The 20401-nt window shown below is 42.4% G+C and overlaps 1 protein-coding gene across 2 annotated transcripts; it reads right to left on the bottom strand.

The window, feature by feature from the left end:
• Positions 1-58: 58 nt before the first annotated feature.
• On the bottom strand, positions 59-20401 carry LOC115385360 (uncharacterized). Of its 2 annotated transcripts, XM_030087343.1 has the most exons (16): positions 20288-20401; positions 18852-19006; positions 17933-18092; positions 17330-17522; positions 16940-17050; positions 14596-14712; positions 13496-13612; positions 12302-12418; positions 11016-11132; positions 9823-9939; positions 8536-8652; positions 7433-7549; positions 6249-6407; positions 3073-5725; positions 2517-2654; positions 59-1765 (listed from the first exon to the last, which is right to left on the bottom strand). In XM_030087343.1, the coding sequence occupies exons 2-16, from the start codon at positions 18988-18990 to the stop codon at positions 1545-1547; spliced, it is 4593 nt and encodes a 1530-aa protein (XP_029943203.1). In that variant the 5' UTR covers positions 18991-19006; positions 20288-20401; the 3' UTR covers positions 59-1544. The 2 variants fall into 2 exon arrangements, with proteins under 2 accessions (XP_029943203.1, XP_029943204.1); XM_030087344.1 differs by lacking the exons at positions 14596-14712; positions 20288-20401 and having other exon boundaries at positions 18852-19781.

Here is a 20401-nt window from a genome sequence, read left to right as displayed (position 1 = left end):
AGAATTGGTTGAAGGATTTTTACTAAATTTAATTGTAATTCATATTATGCATGCATCATTCTGGCCATCATTATATTGAATTGTTATATATATATATATATATATATATATATATATACATATATGTATACACACACACACACACACACACACACACACACCTATACCTACTTAGGCCACCTCTGGGGTCGCATGACAGAACACCCCACTTTAGGGAGCACCACTTTCTGAATGGGTTAGAGAGAAGCTGAAAACATTTTCAAAGGGTGGAGGATGTCCACATTACCAGGATCACTTGATATATTCAATTAAAGCTTATTTTGTCCACTGTGATTTTAAACCTGGACTCTGGGGACAAATATTATTTATGTTATAATTGGGGACTTAGGTTATACACAAAGTCTGACGGAGATCACCTTTGGGATCCTATTTCAAACAAGAATGGTTTCAGCAACTTAAGAATCTTCTACCCCTTATTCTGTTCCATATATGAAGTGTTTGCAGTTTGGGTTACCAAAAAGTATGTTCTGTTTAAACTTTTCCTGGGATATCCTAATAAAGAGATTAATAAACTCTTGAGTCTCCATTCATTACTTATCTTAAAAGTTACAAATTGCCAGTGGCATCTCAAGCACAGGAAGTCTGGTGGGGCACAATGCACACTAACATGCAAAGATTTCATCAGTGAATCTTAACTCAAAGTACCTCATTAATCAGATCATCAGCACACGTTAATGCAACAAGGGCATTAACGTAAGTTTAAGTTGCATTACCAGTGACAGCGTTTTAGTTCTCAGAAGTGGCTTATAACCCTGTTTTACCGCAACCAATTACAAATCCAAACCATCAAGCTGCAAGTTATATCACCACTGCGGCACAAAGCAAAATTTCAGAGCAGGAAACTGCTTTATGCTCTTTAAATCACAGTCAAGACAACCTCGCAAAAGTGTAAAATATGCTCACCAGTGACGTTTACAGCTTGAAACGTCGATTATGATCTTTGATCTGGGCTAACGAGTCAATCATTTCTCTGTCTAAATCACACCAAGCTGTGAATAAACTGTTTTTATCGATAAGAGTTCTGTACCGCTCCAGACTGAAGGACTGGTTTCTGTACTATCCCACCTCAGTGATATTCAAATCTTCTGGCTTGTGAGCTCCCAATTATTTAACTTGAGCAATTCACACAATCACACAGCACAGGGAGCAAAGTTTGAAGAAAATGCAATGTATTACTGACTTTTGTTTGGCAAAAGGAACGATTACATTCTGGAAAAAGGAGCACAACATCACAACACCTCCAGTCAACAATTATTTGATGCATAATTGCTCTCAAAAAAAAAAAAAAAAATCTTTTCAAGCTTGCTTTTCTATTATTTCAAGTCATCTCAGTTGAACTCTTTTCAAAAAATTTTGCTGTTCACTTTATAACATTTGAACTCTTTTCAAATTGCTTTGCTGTCTAATCAATTTAAACCATTTTTTATGTTTGACTCTGTCAAACTTTTAGCCGACAGGCATCGAGGACAAAAAAAAAAGTCTCTCTAGATGCTTGTCTGTCTCTTCAAAGCTGTGATTCTATTTCGCACATAATTTTTGACATCTGTCCATGTCCGTTTTTTTAAGGCCAGTGGTTCACTTTTCAAACAGATCATGCAGTTGTGTTTTGCTGGAACAGTGAAAGTTTCAATGAACTTCATCAGGTGTCTCTCAACCGCGTTCACTTCTTCTGCTTCCCATTTGCGTCTGGATTTTCTTGCTGGTTCTGAGAAGAAAGGAAGAAAATGCAGCCTTATATGTCAGTAGTTTGTGAGCCATGTGCACATAAGAAGGTATCATCCATATTATAAGACTCTAGTGCTTGATTTGCAACTTTTAGCAATTCAAGCTTAAAACACCTACATTTGACTGGACAACACAAGGTGTTATGATCAATAAATACTGTTAAAGGTGTAATATAGGATGTTCTATTTGCTTTCAGTTCCGGGTGGATCATCAAAATAACTGGTGGGTCTGTTAATCATTCTGACGAGCTGGTTTCGTAAGGCCGTTCTACGTGCTCGCTCCCAATAAGCTTCTCCCTTTTGCGCATTCAGAGTGTTTATGCAGCCGTGAGCTTCTGTTCCAGCCAGTACTTACCGATGGCGAGTCTGACATAATGAAACTGTAACTGTTTTGGAAAATAAGCTTTATGAACGAGGCCGATCGCAGAAACTGTAAACAGAGCCGTGCACGCCCGGAGAAGAGGAGATCGCGCTCGCACGCTTCTGCCATTATAGCCAACACTGTGACAGGCTCTTAAGAATTTTAAAAACAAAATCAGTAAACATTCTAAAGATAAGAACGAACTATGTCTAATATATGCTAATCTTGGCTAGTGTATGGAGGTTAGCTTTGTAAGGTCATTCAGGACCTGGCCCAACCTCCATGGCTAATCAAGAACAAGTACAATATTTTGGACAGAAACAACACCATGAATTATTGTGTTTTGATGGCTGTGTGATGTAACTGTTCACCTTGTGTGGGAGGAGTAGCAGGTGCTGGTTCTGAAGATGATACATCGAAGCCAGGATTTGTGTGCTCCATGTCAGTGCTACTAAGCCCCTCTTCATCACTTGAATCATCCTCTTCTTCATGCGAGTGTGGTACTTTCTCTGAGGAAGCACAGGACCAATGGAAAAAAAGAAAAGCTAAATTAAATGGGCAGAATAACTGAATCTTAAAGGAAAAATTCAGTTTTACAAACGCAGCAACATGATCGAGTTTTCATAAAGCAGGGCTTCTCAACTCTGGTACTCAAGGGCCAAAATCCTGCTTGTTTCAGGTCTCTCCCAATTGCAACGCTCCTGATTAAAATAAGGTTTTGATTCTGGGCTTCTTTGCAAGGTTAATGAAAACATCAACTTTAGCTTGAGGTGTGCTGAAGCAGGGAAAGAGCTAAAACATGCTGTTCACCAGATCCTGAGGACCAGAGTTGAGTAACCCTAGAGTGTAAGAGGCAATGTTTCAAAAGATAAACATATTTTGGCAATTGCCACCAACTCCTATATTAAAACCAAAGTATTAACCAACCTTCAGGGTCGATTTCAATGTCGTCCAGCTTCATCCCTTTGTACTGCGACACAGTGCCCTTCTCCATAGCCAGCAGCACTTTGCTCATCCGAGCGAGCTGCAGAGTTCCTTGAGGCAGACGGTAGTACTGTCTGTGTATCCGAATGTCATGGCCTAAGAAGTCAGCAAGTTGGTCACACTCATTTTCATCAAGGTTCAAGATCTGTGACATTGTTGCAATATGTTTTCTGAGCTTCGTTGAGGTCAGTGCTTCAGGATGTTTGGCACCACAGAGTTTGGCATATTTCTGAAGACATTCTCCCCCTCTGTAGGCTGACAAAGCTTCTGGTCTCCCAAACATGAATAAATTCTCACGGAGTACACCACAGCTCTCCCTTTTCTCAGCAAGCAGCTCCATTGCAGATACCATTGATGGTTTCAGAAGGACAGGGACCATTCTCCCACGTTTCCCTCGGATCTCCACCCTCGCGAAAAAGTCACACATCTTCCTCTCAAATGTTGTCAGACATTCAGCCACGTCTTCATGCAACACTGATTTGTTCCGGGACCGAAAAGCAGCCAGTGACATGCGAGATACCTCTCCTGCTCTTCTCCTGTTGAATGTGATGGCTAAAGCAAGCGTTACTTTAGCCAGGGCGGCATAGTTTTCTGGAGTAGGGGAGATCCTTAGCATCCTCTCCAAAAGTAATTGGTCATTTTCCATGTGAAAATTCAGTTGTTTCACATCTTCAGTGAATGGTAACACCGGTGGCACATTCCACTTGGCCTCTTTAAGAGTATTCAGTGCTCCTGAGGAGATGAACTCTTCCCATCTGGTGTCGTGTATAGCCCTGTAACTTTTAGCATGGTCTGCAGTGGTGTGATCATCAAGCATCATAGCATTGCTCTCAACAATACTAGAAATTTTCTTGAGACTGTGGCCAAGCTTGAGGGCTAAGGATGGAGTGCAATATGTATTGGTTTCAGCATTGTATCCCGCTGCCTCTTTCACTGCACGAATCACATGAGGAAAGTTTTTGGGGATGAAGAACTCTTCCATCTTCTTCAGAGGGGTAATCTTTTGAGCTACAAAGAGCAGTCTTCCCACTTCTCTCATCTTTTGCCTGATGTAGTCATCATTGTTGTTTCCTTTGTTCTTTAGTTTGTTGAACATGTATTGTCCCAGTTGGAGGATACATTTTTCATTCTGGACAACTTGTGACACGTCATCATAGTTCATGTGAGTGAGAATTTTCTGGAGTCCATCACTAACCTCAAGACTGACGGGTGTGGTAAGAGCACATAGGGATCGGACTCTCTTTCTTCCAACTTGGGGTGCATCCTCTCTGGTCTTCTCAGGACACACTTTGACATGTTTCCACAATGTTTTTTTTGAGTAAAGACCTTGGCAGTGAGCACAATGAATAAAATCTGTACCATTTCTTTTCTTCTGCGTACGGTAACGTGCAGCAAGATATCCAGTTCCATTTCTAACCACATTTATATTATGGGCAAAGTTTCCTCTGTTGCGTAGAATGGTGAGCCGAACTTGTCTTTCTTTGGATTGTTTTGGGTAGTAAAATGCTTTTGCAACGTCTGCTTTGTCAGCATGGACAGTCTGAAGATGTCGAGCAATTTTTGATGTTGCCTTGGAGCAATAAATGCAATAGTTCCTTTTGTCATACACTCTACGTCTTCCAGTATTTGAGGTAGACGCCACATGAATCGACCTTTCCTTCACTGGGCTGACTGCTGAGCTGCTTTCCGTTTCTGAGCTGAAGGTTGAGCTGCTATGTTTCGACGGACTGAATATTGATCGTCTCTTCTTCTTCTTTGAGCTGAATGTCGAGCTGCTTTCCTTCTCTGGGCTGAATGTCGAGCTGCTGTCCTTCACTGGGCTGAATGTCGAGCTGCTTTCCTTCTCTGGGATGAATCGCCTCTTCTTTTTTGAACTGATTTTCAAGCTGCTTTCCTTCTCTGGGCTGAATCGCCTCTTCTTCTTTGAGCTGAATGTTGAGCTGCTTTCCTTTTCTGGGCTGAATGTCGAGCTGCTTTCCTTCTCTGGGATGAATCGCCTCTTCTTTTTTGAACTGATTTGCGAGCTGCTTTCCCTCTCTGGGCTGAATGTCGAGCTGCTGTCCTTCTCTGGGCTGAATGTCGAGCTGCTGTCCTTCTCTGGGCTGAATGTCAAGTTGCTTTCCTTCTCTGGGATGAATTGCCTCTTCTTTTTTGAACTGATTTTCAAGCTGCTTTCCTTCTCTGGGCTGAATCGCCTCTTCTTCTTCTTTGAGCTGAATGTCGAGCTGCTTTCCCTCTCTGGGCTGAATGTCGAGCTGCTTTCCTCCTCTGGGCTGAATATCAAGTTGCTTTCCTTCTCTGGGCTGAATCGCCTCTTCTTCTTCCTTGAACTGATTTTCGAGCTGCTTTCTTTCTCTGGGCTAACTGTGCATCGCTTTTTCACATGTCGAATGGTCGTACTCTTTTTCCTTAGACTGTCCCATATTGTTGATGATAACAGAGGAAATTTTGAATTCAATGGTGTGCTTTGGGTGGACAAAGGAATGCTGTCATCGGAATCAGAGCCAGTTCCCTCAGTGTCAGGTATATAATCAACATCACTGCCATCTGTGTGACTGCTGTGATCAGTTGATTCACTTGAGCCAACTTGTTGGTCCTAAAGAAAGCGGAAAGTGGAGGTATAAAGGATTACTTGGAAGTTTTACAATCATACCTCATTTCAGCGTGTTCACTGCTACTATCCAACAATCGCTAAAAACTTCATGCATTACTGCATCACTTTCCATCGCAAACTTGGTTCAGATCCAGAAAACCTCAATCACCACCAGCCCATTCCCAACCTCTCATTCATCTGTTAAATATGAGAAAGGACAACTGCAAACTCAGTTCTACACTGATTCACAAAACCTCTTCAAGTTATTGCAGTCTCTACTCAAAAAAGTACAGAAACAGCCCTTGTCAAAATCGCAAATGATCTCCTCATGGGAGCAGCATCTGGCCTTTACACCATAGCACTGCACTGGCTGGCAGTTCAGATACGTTCACAATATAAAATTCTTCTGCTGACATCCAGATGACCAGTACCTCAGGTACAGAATGTTATCATTTGCATTGAATAACATAAAATGACCAATCCAAGTGTTGAGACATAACATTTGATCACTATGAATTATACTCACATTATCCAACTGTTGGAGCTGCTTATCAAGGTGTGGAAACTGATGCAAGAGGAGAGTACGCTGACTTTCAATTGCACCGCGTTTTTCCTCTGAAGACATGTAACGTTTCAAACATTGGTCATGGTGCAGTTTCAGTTTAGCAATCCTGGATTTGAATGCCTGAGAAAGATAAAAATTAAAAGAAAAAAGAGTTACTTTAACATGGAAATTCAAATCTACACTGGTTTAAATGGTATGTTCTGGTTTATAAAATTTATCTTACATAAACATGTATTATTTTGATATAGGCAAGCTCACAATGTCAACCAAATTGAGGATATCAGTAGATACACCTAAAATATTGTCCTTACAATTATACAAACTGGAAAATAACAATTGAACAACAAACGGGTTACAGATGTCTATAATAAGAAACTAGAATTTGGCACTCAGACAGCACAGACCTCCGACACAGCTCAAATCAGTCACCAACAACAATAAGAACAACATATGTAAGGGATTGCCAAATGGCGGCCCGCGGGCCGGATCCGGCCCACCGAACCATCCAATCCAGCCCGTGAGAGGATTCCAACACATGCACGTGCACGCATAGACACGCATGCACGAACACAGGTACGCACGCATTACCCCGGGCCCTCGAGCAGATGCACCCACCCCGAACTGACGGTTCTCTCCCCTGGTGTGCGGGTGCATGCCTCCGTCGCCGCAGCCCCCCTTGCCCCGCGGCGCGTGCGTGCCGCATAGGCCCCCTGTCGGCGGGCCTGGCCAGCGAACTATGTGAAAGACCTCCCTATCTCTCAATGATAAAGAATCCTTTAAAAAATTCTTGGATCCAGACAGTGATCCGGATCATCACCAAAACAATGGATTCCAAGTTAGCCCAAGACCCACCTTTACACAAAGTGTCATTGCAATCTGTCCATTACTTTTTCCTTAATGCTGCGAACAAACCAACCAACCAACAAACCAACAAACCGACGTGATTCCATAACCTCCTGGCGGAGGTAATAATAAAGAAAAGAATAGTCATTGAAGACCACAGCTGTGTGGCCATGACACAAGATGTCATCTTTGAAACAAGCTTTGTGCTGTGGGACGACAGTTTTAAAGTCAAAACTAAAACATGGTATCACAGTACCGAATATAAATATTACTTGAACTGTCTTGTTTGTAGAGTCACATACCTTGTTAACCCAGGAAGAGGATGTCTCCACATGCTCGACAGGAACCGCTGACAAATGTTTGCTGGTCATGCAGTCATCCATGACTGACGTTGCCACAGGAGAGGGGGGTATCTGAAGCTGAAACAAAAAAAATCAACAAAGTAAGTTGGGTTAAGCAGACACAAAGACAAGACATGCAGGACAGGGACTCTCCAGAAACAGGGTTTGGCACCTCTGGGATGTACAGTGTTGAAGATGCATGCTGTTGTGTTTTCTAACAATTGTACCAGATTCCATTACAGCTAAATTGAAGACCGCTCACCAACTGTGGACACACAAAACCTGAACCTAAAATGGGGGACATTGCTAGTTTTGTCTCTCTTTCAACCACAATACAAAACCATCCACATGATTGGGGACACTTGACACACAAAACCTGAACCTAAAATGGGGGACAATGCTAGTTTTGTCTCTCTTTCAACCTCAATACAAAACCATCCACATGATTGGGGACACTTGACACACAAAACCTGAACCTAAAATGGGGGACAATGCTAGGTTCGTCTGTATTTCAACCTCAATACTAAACCATCCATATAATTGGCGACACTTGACACACACAGACTGAACCAAAATCTAGGGAAACTATCGTAAATGTTGACATTTTACCACCAATATGCAAGTCTATCATGAGTACTGTCTCATCAACAAACATACACTGATTATAGAAAGCACACTGAAGAATTACAGACAAGATACATTACAGTTACAGACCACTGCTACGTGAAGGGAAAAGAGAAGTAGACTAGATTACAGTCTGTACTCACACCTATTGATCAGATAGTGAGTTGAGTGTGTCAATGGATTATCTCTGTTATGAAATGCAGCTGTATGAGTTTGAGGCAAAGACTGCAGAAAGGTGATTGTGGGTATTTTGGCCACCTGTGTTGAGGTATGCTAAAGCATTACATCTTGTGTGTGCGCTGTCTGTCCAACTTTAAGCACTGTGGGATGAGACTCTTAAAGCCAAAAATGATGAATCGGTGTTTTAAGAGATGGTATCACAGTACTACATACTGTATTAATATGACTTGAATTCTGTGATTGTCTGTAGAGTCACATACCATGTTAGCACAGGAAGAGGATGTCTCCACATGCTCAACAGGAGCCGCTGACAAATGTTTGCTGGTCATGTCGTCATCCATGAACGCCGTGGCCACAGAAGAAGGGGGTATCTGAATCTGAAAAAAAAAAAATCCACAAAGTAAGTTGTGTTAAGCAGACACAAAGACAAGACATGCAGGACAGGGACTCTCCAGAAACAGGGTTTGGCACCTCTGGGATGTACAGTGTTGAAGATGCATGCTGTTGTGTTTTCTAACAATTGTAACAGATTCCATTACAGCTAAATTGAAGACCGCTCACCAACTGTGGACACACAAAACCTGAACCTAAAATGGGGGACATTGCTAGTTTTGTCTCTCTTTCAACCTCAATGCAAAACCATCTGCATGATTGGGGACACTTGACACACAAAACCTGAACCTAAAATGGGGGACAACGCTAGGTTCGTCTGTATTTCAACCTCAATACTAAACCATCCACATGATTGGGGACACTTGATACACAAAACCTGAACCTAAAATGGGGGACAATGCTAGTTTTGTCTCTCTTTCAACCTCAATACAAAACCATCCACATGATTGGGGACACGACACACAAAACCTGAACCTAAAATGGGGGACAATGCTAGTTTTGTCTCTCTTTCAACCTCAATACAAAACCATCCACATGATTGGGGACACGACACACAAAACCTGAACCTAAAATGGGGGACAATGCTAGGTTCATCTGTATTTCAACCTCAATACTAAACCATCCATATAATTGGCGACACTTGACACACACAGACTGAACCAAAATCTAGGGAAACTATCGTAAATGTTGACATTTTACCACCAATATGCAAGTCTATCATGAGTACTGTCTCATCAACAAACATACACTGATTATAGAAAGCACACTGAAGAATTACAGACAAGATACATTACAGTTACAGACCACTGCTACGTGAAGGGAAAAGAGAAGTAGACTAGATTACAGTCTGTACTCACACCTATTGATCAGATAGTGAGTTGAGTGTGTCAATGGATTATCTCTGTTATGAAATGCAGCTGTATGAGTTTGAGGCAAAGACTGCAGAAAGGTGATTGTGGGTATTTTGGCCACCTGTGTTGAGGTATGCTAAAGCATTACATCTTGTGTGTGCGCTGTCTGTCCAACTTTATGCACTGTGGGAAGAGACTCTTAAAGCCAAAAATGATGAATCAGTGTTTTAAGAGATGGTATCACAGTACTACATACTGTATTAATATGACTTGAATTCTGTGATTGTCTGTAGAGTCACATACCATGTTAGCACAGGAAGAGGATGTCTCCACATGCTCAACAGGAGCCGCTGACAAATGTTTGCTGGTCATGTCGTCATCCATGAACGCCGTGGCCACAGAAGAAGGGGGTATCTGAATCTGAAATAAAAAATCCACAAAGTAAGTTGTGTTAAGCAGACACAAAGACAAGACATGCAGGACAGGGACTCTCCAGAAACAGGGTTTGGCACCTCTGGGATGTACAGTGTTGAAGATGCATGCTGTTGTGTTTTCTAACAATTGTAACAGATTCCATTACAGCTACATTGAAGACCGCTCACCAACTGTGGACACACAAAACCTGAACCTAAAATGGGGGACATTGCTAGTTTTGTCTCTCTTTCAACCTCAATGCAAAACCATCCGCATGATTGGGGACACTTGACACACAAAACCTGAACCTAAAATGGGGGACAACGCTAGGTTCGTCTGTATTTCAACCTCAATACTAAACCATCCACATGATTGGGGACACTTGATACACAAAACCTGAACCTAAAATGGGGGACAATGCTAGTTTTGTCTCTCTTTCAATCTCAATACAAAACCATCCACATGATTGGGGACACGACACACAAAACCTGAACCTAAAATGGGGGACAATGCTAGGTTCGTCTGTATTTCAACCTCAATACTAAACCATCCATATGATTGGCGACACTTGACACACACAGACTGAACCAAAATCTAGGGAAACTATCATAAAAGTTGACATTTTACCACCAATATGCAAGTCTATCATGAGTACTGTCTCATCAACAAACATACACTGATTATTGAAAGCACACTGAAGAATTACAGACAAGATACATTACAGTTACAGACCACTGCTACGTGAAGGGAAAAGAGAAGTAGACTAGATTACAGTCTGTACTCACACCTATTGATCAGATAGTGAGTTGAGTGTGTCAATGGATTATCTCTGTTATGAAATGCAGCTGTATGAGTTTGAGGCAAAGACTGCAGAAAGGTGATTGTGGGTATTTTGGCCACCTGTGTTGAGGTATGCTAAAGCATTACATCTTGTGTGTGCGCTGTCTGTCCAACTTTAAGCACTGTGGGAAGAGACTCTTAAAGCCAAAAATGATGAATCAGTGTTTTAAGAGATGGTATCACAGTACTACATACTGTATTAATATGACTTGAATTCTGTGATTGTCTGTAGAGTCACATACCATGTTAGCACAGGAAGAGGATGTCTCCACATGCTCAACAGGAGCCGCTGACAAATGTTTGCTGGTCATGTCGTCATCCATGAACGCCGTGGCCACAGAAGAAGGGGGTATCTGAATCTGAAATAAAAAAATCCACAAAGTAAGTTGTGTTAAGAAGACACAAAGACAAGACATGCAGGACAGGGACTCTCCAGAAACAGGGTTTGGCACCTCTGGGATGTACAGTGTTGAAGATGCATGCTGTTGTGTTTTCTAACAATTGTAACAGATTCCATTACAGCTAAATTGAAGACCGCTCACCAACTGTGGACACACAAAACCTGAACCTAAAATGGGGGACATTGCTAGTTTTGTCTCTCTTTCAACCTCAATGCAAAACCATCTGCATGATTGGGGACACTTGACACACAAAACCTGAACCTAAAATGGGGGACAACGCTAGGTTCGTCTGTATTTCAACCTCAATACTAAACCATCCACATGATTGGGGACACTTGATACACAAAACCTGAACCTAAAATGGGGGACAATGCTAGTTTTGTCTCTCTTTCAACCTCAATACAAAACCATCCACATGATTGGGGACACGACACACAAAACCTGAACCTAAAATGGGGGACAATGCTAGTTTTGTCTCTCTTTCAACCTCAATACAAAACCATCCACATGATTGGGGACACGACACACAAAACCTGAACCTAAAATGGGGGACAATGCTAGGTTCATCTGTATTTCAACCTCAATACTAAACCATCCATATAATTGGCGACACTTGACACACACAGACTGAACCAAAATCTAGGGAAACTATCGTAAATGTTGACATTTTACCACCAATATGCAAGTCTATCATGAGTACTGTCTCATCAACAAACATACACTGATTATAGAAAGCACACTGAAGAATTACAGACAAGATACATTACAGTTACAGACCACTGCTACGTGAAGGGAAAAGAGAAGTAGACTAGATTACAGTCTGTACTCACACCTATTGATCAGATAGTGAGTTGAGTGTGTCAATGGATTATCTCTGTTATGAAATGCAGCTGTATGAGTTTGAGGCAAAGACTGCAGAAAGGTGATTGTGGGTATTTTGGCCACCTGTGTTGAGGTATGCTAAAGCATTACATCTTGTGTGTGCGCTGTCTGTCCAACTTTATGCACTGTGGGAAGAGACTCTTAAAGCCAAAAATGATGAATCAGTGTTTTAAGAGATGGTATCACAGTACTACATACTGTATTAATATGACTTGAATTCTGTGATTGTCTGTAGAGTCACATACCATGTTAGCACAGGAAGAGGATGTCTCCACATGCTCAACAGGAGCCGCTGACAAATGTTTGCTGGTCATGTCGTCATCCATGAACGCCGTGGCCACAGAAGAAGGGGGTATCTGAATCTGAAATAAAAAAATCCACAAAGTAAGTTGTGTTAAGCAGACACAAAGACAAGACATGCAGGACAGGGACTCTCCAGAAACAGGGTTTGGCACCTCTGGGATGTACAGTGTTGAAGATGCATGCTGTTGTGTTTTCTAACAATTGTAACAGATTCCATTACAGCTACATTGAAGACCGCTCACCAACTGTGGACACACAAAACCTGAACCTAAAATGGGGGACATTGCTAGTTTTGTCTCTCTTTCAACCTCAATGCAAAACCATCCGCATGATTGGGGACACTTGACACACAAAACCTGAACCTAAAATGGGGGACAACGCTAGGTTCGTCTGTATTTCAACCTCAATACTAAACCATCCACATGATTGGGGACACTTGATACACAAAACCTGAACCTAAAATGGGGGACAATGCTAGTTTTGTCTCTCTTTCAATCTCAATACAAAACCATCCACATGATTGGGGACACGACACACAAAACCTGAACCTAAAATGGGGGACAATGCTAGGTTCGTCTGTATTTCAACCTCAATACTAAACCATCCATATGATTGGCGACACTTGACACACACAGACTGAACCAAAATCTAGGGAAACTATCATAAAAGTTGACATTTTACCACCAATATGCAAGTCTATCATGAGTACTGTCTCATCAACAAACATACACTGATTATAGAAAGCACACTGAAGAATTACAGACAAGATACATTACAGTTACAGACCACTGCTACGTGAAGGGAAAAGAGAAGTAGACTAGATTACAGTCTGTACTCACACCTATTGATCAGATAGTGAGTTGAGTGTGTCAATGGATTATCTCTGTTATGAAATGCAGCTGTATGAGTTTGAGGCAAAGACTGCAGAAAGGTGATTGTGGGTATTTTGGCCACCTGTGTTGAGGTATGCTAAAGCATTACATCTTGTGTGTGCGCTGTCTGTCCAACTTTAAGCACTGTGGGATGAGACTCTTAAAGCCAAAAATGATGAATCGGTGTTTTAAGAGATGGTATCACAGTACTACATACTGTATTAATATGACTTGAATTCTGTGATTGTCTGTAGAGTCACATACCATGTTAGCACAGGAAGAGGATGTCTCCACATGCTCAACAGGAGCCGCTGACAAATGTTTGCTGGTCATGTCGTCATCCATGAACGCCGTGGCCACAGAAGAAGGGGGTATCTGAATCTGAAATAAAAAAATCCACAAAGTAAGTTGTGTTAAGCAGACACAAAGACAAGATATGCAGGACAGGGACTCTCCAGAAACAGGGTTTAGCACCTCTGGGATGTACAGTGTTGAAGATGCATGCTGTTGTGTTTTCTAACAATTGTAACAGATTCCATTACAGCTGAATTGAAGACCGCTCACCAACTGTGGACACACAAAACCTGAACCTAAAATGGGGGACATTGCTAGTTTTGTCTCTCTTTCAACCTCAATACAAAACCATCCACATGATTGGGGACACGACACACAAAACCTGAACCTAAAATGGGGGACAATGCTAGTTTTGTCTCTCTTTCAACCTCAATACAAAACCATCCACATGATTGGGGACACTTGACACACAAAACCTGAACCTAAAATGGGGGACAATGCTAGGTTCATCTGTATTTCAACCTCAATACTAAACCATCCATATGATTGGCGACACTTGACACACACAGACTGAACCAAAATCTAGGGAAACTATCGTAAATGTTGACATTTTACCACCAATATGCAAGTCTATCATGAGTACTGTCTCATCAACAAACATACACTGATTATAGAAAGCACACTGAAGAATTACAGACAAGATACATTACAGTTACAGACCACTGCTACGTGAAGGGAAAAGAGAAGTAGACTAGATTACAGTCTGTACTCACACCTATTGATCAGATAGTGAGTTGAGTGTGTCAATGGATTATCTCTGTTATGAAATGCAGCTGTATGAGTTTGAGGCAAAGACTGCAGAAAGGTGATTGTGGGTATTTTGGCCACCTGTGTTGAGGTATGCTAAAGCATTACATCTTGTGTGTGCGCTGTCTGTCCAACTTTAAGCACTGTGGGAAGAGACTCTTAAAGCCAAAAATGATGAATCGGTGTTTTAAGAGATGATATCACAGTACTACATACTGTATTAATATGACTTGAATTCTGTGATTGTCTGTAGAGTCACATACCATGTTAGCACAGGAAGAGGATGTCTCCACATGCTCAACAGGAGCCGCTGACAAATGTTTGCTGGTCATGTCATCATTCACTGATGACGTGGCCACAGAAGAAAGGGGTATCTGAATCTGAAAAGAAATCATCAACTCTGATCAATAGTTACAAATCACAACAGCATGCATCTTCAACACTGTACAACCCAGAGGTGCCAAACCCTGATCCTGGAGAGTCCCTGTCCTGCATGTCTTGTCTCTGTCTCTGCTTAACACAGCTGAATCCAGTGATTCTGTCTTCACCATGCAGTGAGAAAAGTCCAGGGATGAGCCTGTTAAAGGGCAACTTCGGTTTTTTGACATCTGGATCTTATTTCTAGGTGTGTGCATGCTCATATACTCACTCAGACAAACATGGTGCAGCTCGGAGTCCTTCAGAAGTTATTTAAATCCAACCGATTTAGCCGCACTTAGCTGGGGCCACGGCAAGGAAGCTTCAGCGCGGGACATAATCTCTGCAACATCGCTCATTTCGGCTATATTTCTTCATCCATCGCCAGTGTTACCATAAAGTCAGCTCGTCTACCGTCTTCAGGTGGGTCAGCTCAGCTGACGAGCTGACAGTTTTCACTAACTGAGCCACAATTAGCTCGGATGGGAACGTCGCGGAGCTCCTCTCCACAGCAGAGAGGCACTTTGGCTGGGCCTAAGCTGTCACGTCGCGCAGGCGTATGACTTCCAGGGTCAAGTTGGTCCGAGTCGGGGCCGAGGTGGGTAAACGGCCCGGAGCTTGCTCCACGGAGTCTCTGGAGGTCTCCAGGCCGGCCTGGCTGCACCGCGCCACGCACGGGGATCCGCCGCATTCTGCCTGGATGTCTCTCCTCACCGAGGGTCTCTGGAGGTCCCCAAGCCAGCGGCCGGCTTGGAGACCTCCAGGTCCTCCCGGTGAGGGGAGAGACCCAGCAGCTGCGGTGCAGCCAGGCTGGCTTGGAGACCTCCAGAGACCCTCGGTGAGGAGAGACATCCAGGCGGAGCGCGGCGCGGTGCAGCCAGGCCGGCCTGGAGACCTCCGGAGACTCCATGGAGCAAGCTCGGGACCATTTACCCACCTCAGCCCTTACTCGGACCAACTCGGCCCTGGAAGTCAGACGCCCGCGTGACGTGACAGCTGAGGCCCAGCCAAAGTGCCTCTCTGCTGGGGAGAGAAGCTCCGCGAAGTTCCCATCCGAGCCAACTGTGGCTCAGTTAGTGAAAACTGTCAGCTGACCCACCTGAAGACGGTAGATGAGCTGACTTTATGATAACACTGGCAATGGATGAAAATATATAGCCGAAATGAGCGACTTTCCAGAGATTATGTCCCGCGCTGAAGCTTCCTTGCCGTGGCCCCCGCTAAGTGCGGCTAAATCGGTTGGATCTAAATAACTTCTGAAGGACTCCGAGCTGCACAATGTTTGTCTGAGTGAGTATATGAGCATGCACACACCTAGAAATAAGGTCCAGATGTCAAAAAACCGAAGTTGCCCTTTAATTCAATCAAGTGAGCTGGAGCAGGGACAGAGCTGACACATGTTAGACAGGCACCCTCCAGGATCAGGGTTGGCTACCACTGGTTAAATAAAGACACTTAGAATTAGATCAACAAATGTGAAAATATTTGTTGCATTGCAGTTAGATCGCCGTTCCCAGATGTCACCACTGTATACAGATTCCATTACAGTTGAATTCAAGAACACTCACCAACTGTGGACACACAAAAACTGAACCTAAAATGGGGGTCATTGCTATGTTCGTCTCTCTCTATACCTCAATACAAAACCATCCATATGATTGGCGAGACTTGACACACACAAACTGAACCAAAATCTAGGGAAACTATTGTAAAAGTTGACGTTTTACCACCAATATGCAAGTCTATCATGAGTACTGTTTCATCAACAAACATACACTGATTATAGAAAGCACACTGAAGAATTACAGACAAGATACATTACAGTTACAGACCACTGCTACGTGAAGGGAAAAGAGAAGTAGACTAGATTACAGTCTGTACTCACACCTATTGATCAGATAGCGAGTTGAGTGTGTCAATGGATTATCTCTGTTATGAAATGCAGCTGTATGAGTTTGAGGCAAAGACTGCAGAAAGGTGATTGTGGGTATTTTGGCCACCTGTGTTGAGGTATGCTAAAGCATTACATCTTGACATCTTGTGTGTGCGCTGTCTGTCCAACTTTAAGCACTGTGGGAAGAGACTCTTAAAGCCAAAAATGATGAATCGGTGTTTTAAGAGATTGTATCACAGTACTACATACTGTATTAATATGACTTGAATTCTGTGATTGTCTGTAGAGTCACATACCATGTTAGCACAGGAAGAGGATGTCTCCACATGCTCAACAGGAGCCGCTGACAAATGTTTGCTGGTCATGTCGTCATCTACTGATGACGTGGCCACAGGAGAGGGGGGTATCTGAAGTTTCAATAAAACATAGAATTAATACACCACTTCCATCAAATACATTGTGGTGATTAAAGCCCTTTTATCTGTTTGCAAAGCCAGAAGTTGTAATCAGATTAAATGAAGCTGTCGTATGAAAAATGTATTTTTTAAGATTTAGATATCAAGGAAAGAATGGTGCATCATGATTTCAGCATCATGAGAGCTTTTTGTTCAACATTAGTCATGGCTGACTTGTTCCATTCCTCTTCATATTACACAAGATCATAGTAATGTGATGAGATGTCATACCTGTTTGCGCCAAGGCCAATCTGAATCACCATAATCATATGCAAGTTCTTCCCCTGGTACAATATCTCTGTTTGCAAATAGGCAGAGGTGAGGTATCCCATCCACTTGGACTGTCCGCATTTTGCAGTTTGGATTCTTGTGCTCATCATTGACTAGTCTCCCAAGTGAATGGTCCTCCAGAGATGCATCAAGGCTATTGAAAGGACAAAAATTAAAATGATCAGATCGTGGTCACACCTTTTGCTTGGATCAAAATTAGCTGTATATGTAATTAGATAGGAAAAACTGAAACACAAATAAACTATTTTGTCATTTTTAGAGCCTGGGGTACAAAATATAAATGAAAAACCTGATAGAACAGCTTAGGTGCAGGGAATAATATCTTAATGTACTGTAGAACTATTCAACTGCTGTGCATGTGCAGTGTTCAACTGTATTTGCTGGAAAAATAGAAGTTTTGGGCCAGGACTCGGCATCAGCAGATATTCAACAATAAGTGACTTGGATCAGGATCAGGAAAAAAGTTGATTGGGACAGTCCAATATTTAATGATTCCTTCGTGTAAACTATAGCTGCAACAATGTCATACTTAACATTACTTACCACCACATTTTCCCATTCCACTGAAAATCAAAGAGGTACGCTGCTTGGGTCTCACTGTAGGTCTCAATGACTGAAAGACTGTCTTGACTAAGAAGTTTCCCTCTGTACTCCACGATGAAATCTCCTTTGCTAAAAGGTTTTGAAGCAAAAACACCTCGCCCTTTAAGAGGAAATAAATGCATACATGTTAAAAAAGTTTGTATCTGCCAGATCAGTCTACCACATTTCACGTTAGAGATAATTCATATGCAAGCTTGTAGGTGAGACCTGTTGAAACATTCACACTGCTGCAGAATATACCAGCACATTAAGTTAACTTTATTGTATTTATCACTTATTTTATATAGCATTTTTCACCACTACACTAGTATGAAGTACATAACTTCCTGTTGCTCCACTGTAGTTATCCTTATGATCCTTTTGACACTGAAAATGCTGGCAAAATAATTTGGATTCAAGCCGAAGGAGAGGACTGGGAAGGTGACAGTTTTGATTAAATGTGAAAATAAAAAAATAAAAAGTTATAACCACAGTCCAGTTTCTTTTGGGTCCCCCCTCGTATAACATGTTCCCTACATTGAAGCTGCTGTGACAACCCTTTTTTGTGTAAAAAGAAAAAGTTAAGATTTTACCATCTGAGGTTGAGAGATGTACACATATGGGCATGCAGCCATCAGAATAAGAATTTATAATGTCAAACTTAGAAAGTTCCAACACACTATGTGTTGAAAAAGCAATGATGCCTTAATATTTACGTGAAGCTCACAAAAAGACAGTCCATGCAGCTTCCCAATCAGAGGATTATTTGAAATGGAGAGAAAGTGCTCAAAGCCAGGTTTTTCATTTGTATTATTTACTTTGAAAACCAAATTTTATACAGTATGTGTATGAAAAACATTTGAGGCAGGTAAAGACTGACCTTTGTGAGAGTTCACAAATGCCTCTCTGAGACCAGGCTTGTCAGCTTGAAGTTGTATATATTTCTCTGCATCATGTTGGGGAATGATTCGCAACTTCCTTCTGGATGACTCCTTTGAGCAGCAGCCACCATCAGCCATCTCTGAATCTGTTTAGCTGAGAAGAATATATGCATCATTAACATCTATTTGAAACCAAACTTAAAATGTTATTTCACCAATATAGAACATTATTATATTGCTTAATCACGATATTGCATAAGCATGATTCTATGGGCAGGAAACCTCTGAGCAGAGCTGCTCACCTCTTTTGCATACTGTATTGTGTCAACAGTACAAGAAAGTAATTCAAAATAAAAGCTATCATTGTATACTTCTCACTCCAGCTGAACCTGAATATTCAGCATGCCTGTTGCAGGGTTACTTCTTAATTGTAGCCCATCATGCACTTGTCTGCAGTAGTGCACATGTACATTGTGCACCACTGCAGACAGCTCCACCCCAGTAACTCGTCGTACTAACAGTATAAAACTACATAAAAGCCCTGCATTGAAACACCTTCAGTACGAAGTCAAAGCGAAGCTGACTTATCCATGTTTAAAGTGCTAACTGTGCAGTAATATGGTCCTTGGCTGTGTTTTATGCTACCTTATCTATAAAAACATGTTTTTAAGTTAATATCACTTCCTAATATAATGTGAAAACGTGTTGTATTGATATTCTGCAATCACCATGTTTGCACCACTGCTGTCACAGACACACACATGACCAGCAGGCCAATATTGCTCCTCACAGCATGACAATATTAAAAGAGGTAGCAGGTTCAGTCCAGTTGCAAACTTAAAGATGGTCAGAATCAAATACTGGTTTCCGCCAGACCTTTTCAGACCGGGCACCCCGCCCACGCTAAATTCTGCAGCACCCGGACAACGGACAAGAAAAAAAAAATAGCGTTGTGTTAGCGTCAGCAATTAGCAGTTGCACAGTGCGGAGCAGCAGCTGCACTCTGCGCCGCTTCGACGCTCCATGTGAGCAGCAGGCACTGCTCGGCTTCGCTCCGCCCCAGCAACTCTCGTGGATTTCACTCCCCCCCCCCCCCCCTCCCCCCCCCACCCCAGCCAAACTTTAATCCTGCAGGAAACACTGAGTTTGCTGCAGTGACTTGCTTAGCTAATAAAAGTTCCAGTCAGCCCTCCATGAACAAGCTGTCCTCTCAGAAAAACTGAAATAGTGGACAACGAGCCACATTCCCTCCCTCACCTCAATTGCAAGCTTAGCTTCTGGAAGTTAGCATACTGTTTGCTAGCTGAGTTCAGCTCATCAGTCACAGCCACAGATCCTTAGTTCCATGATTTACTGTTATCCTCTTGCCCTCAAACCACATGCCTGACACAGTGTCATTTATCAAGCAAAGTAGAAAGCTAATCATGTTACTTACCATCAGCCATGTACTCCTTGCCTGGGTCCTGTCTGACTGCGCCGTCCGACTGTGGCAGGATTCCCGCGAGTAATGGAGATGTGGGCGGAGCAATGTTAAAGTTTCGCGCGCTGC

Source organism: Salarias fasciatus, unplaced genomic scaffold (assembly GCF_902148845.1).
Source record: "Salarias fasciatus unplaced genomic scaffold, fSalaFa1.1, whole genome shotgun sequence".
NCBI classification, from domain to species: domain Eukaryota; kingdom Metazoa; phylum Chordata; class Actinopteri; order Blenniiformes; family Blenniidae; genus Salarias; species Salarias fasciatus.
The sequence above is the reverse complement of the archived record's forward strand: the minus strand, read 5'-3'. Positions and strand labels throughout refer to the sequence as shown.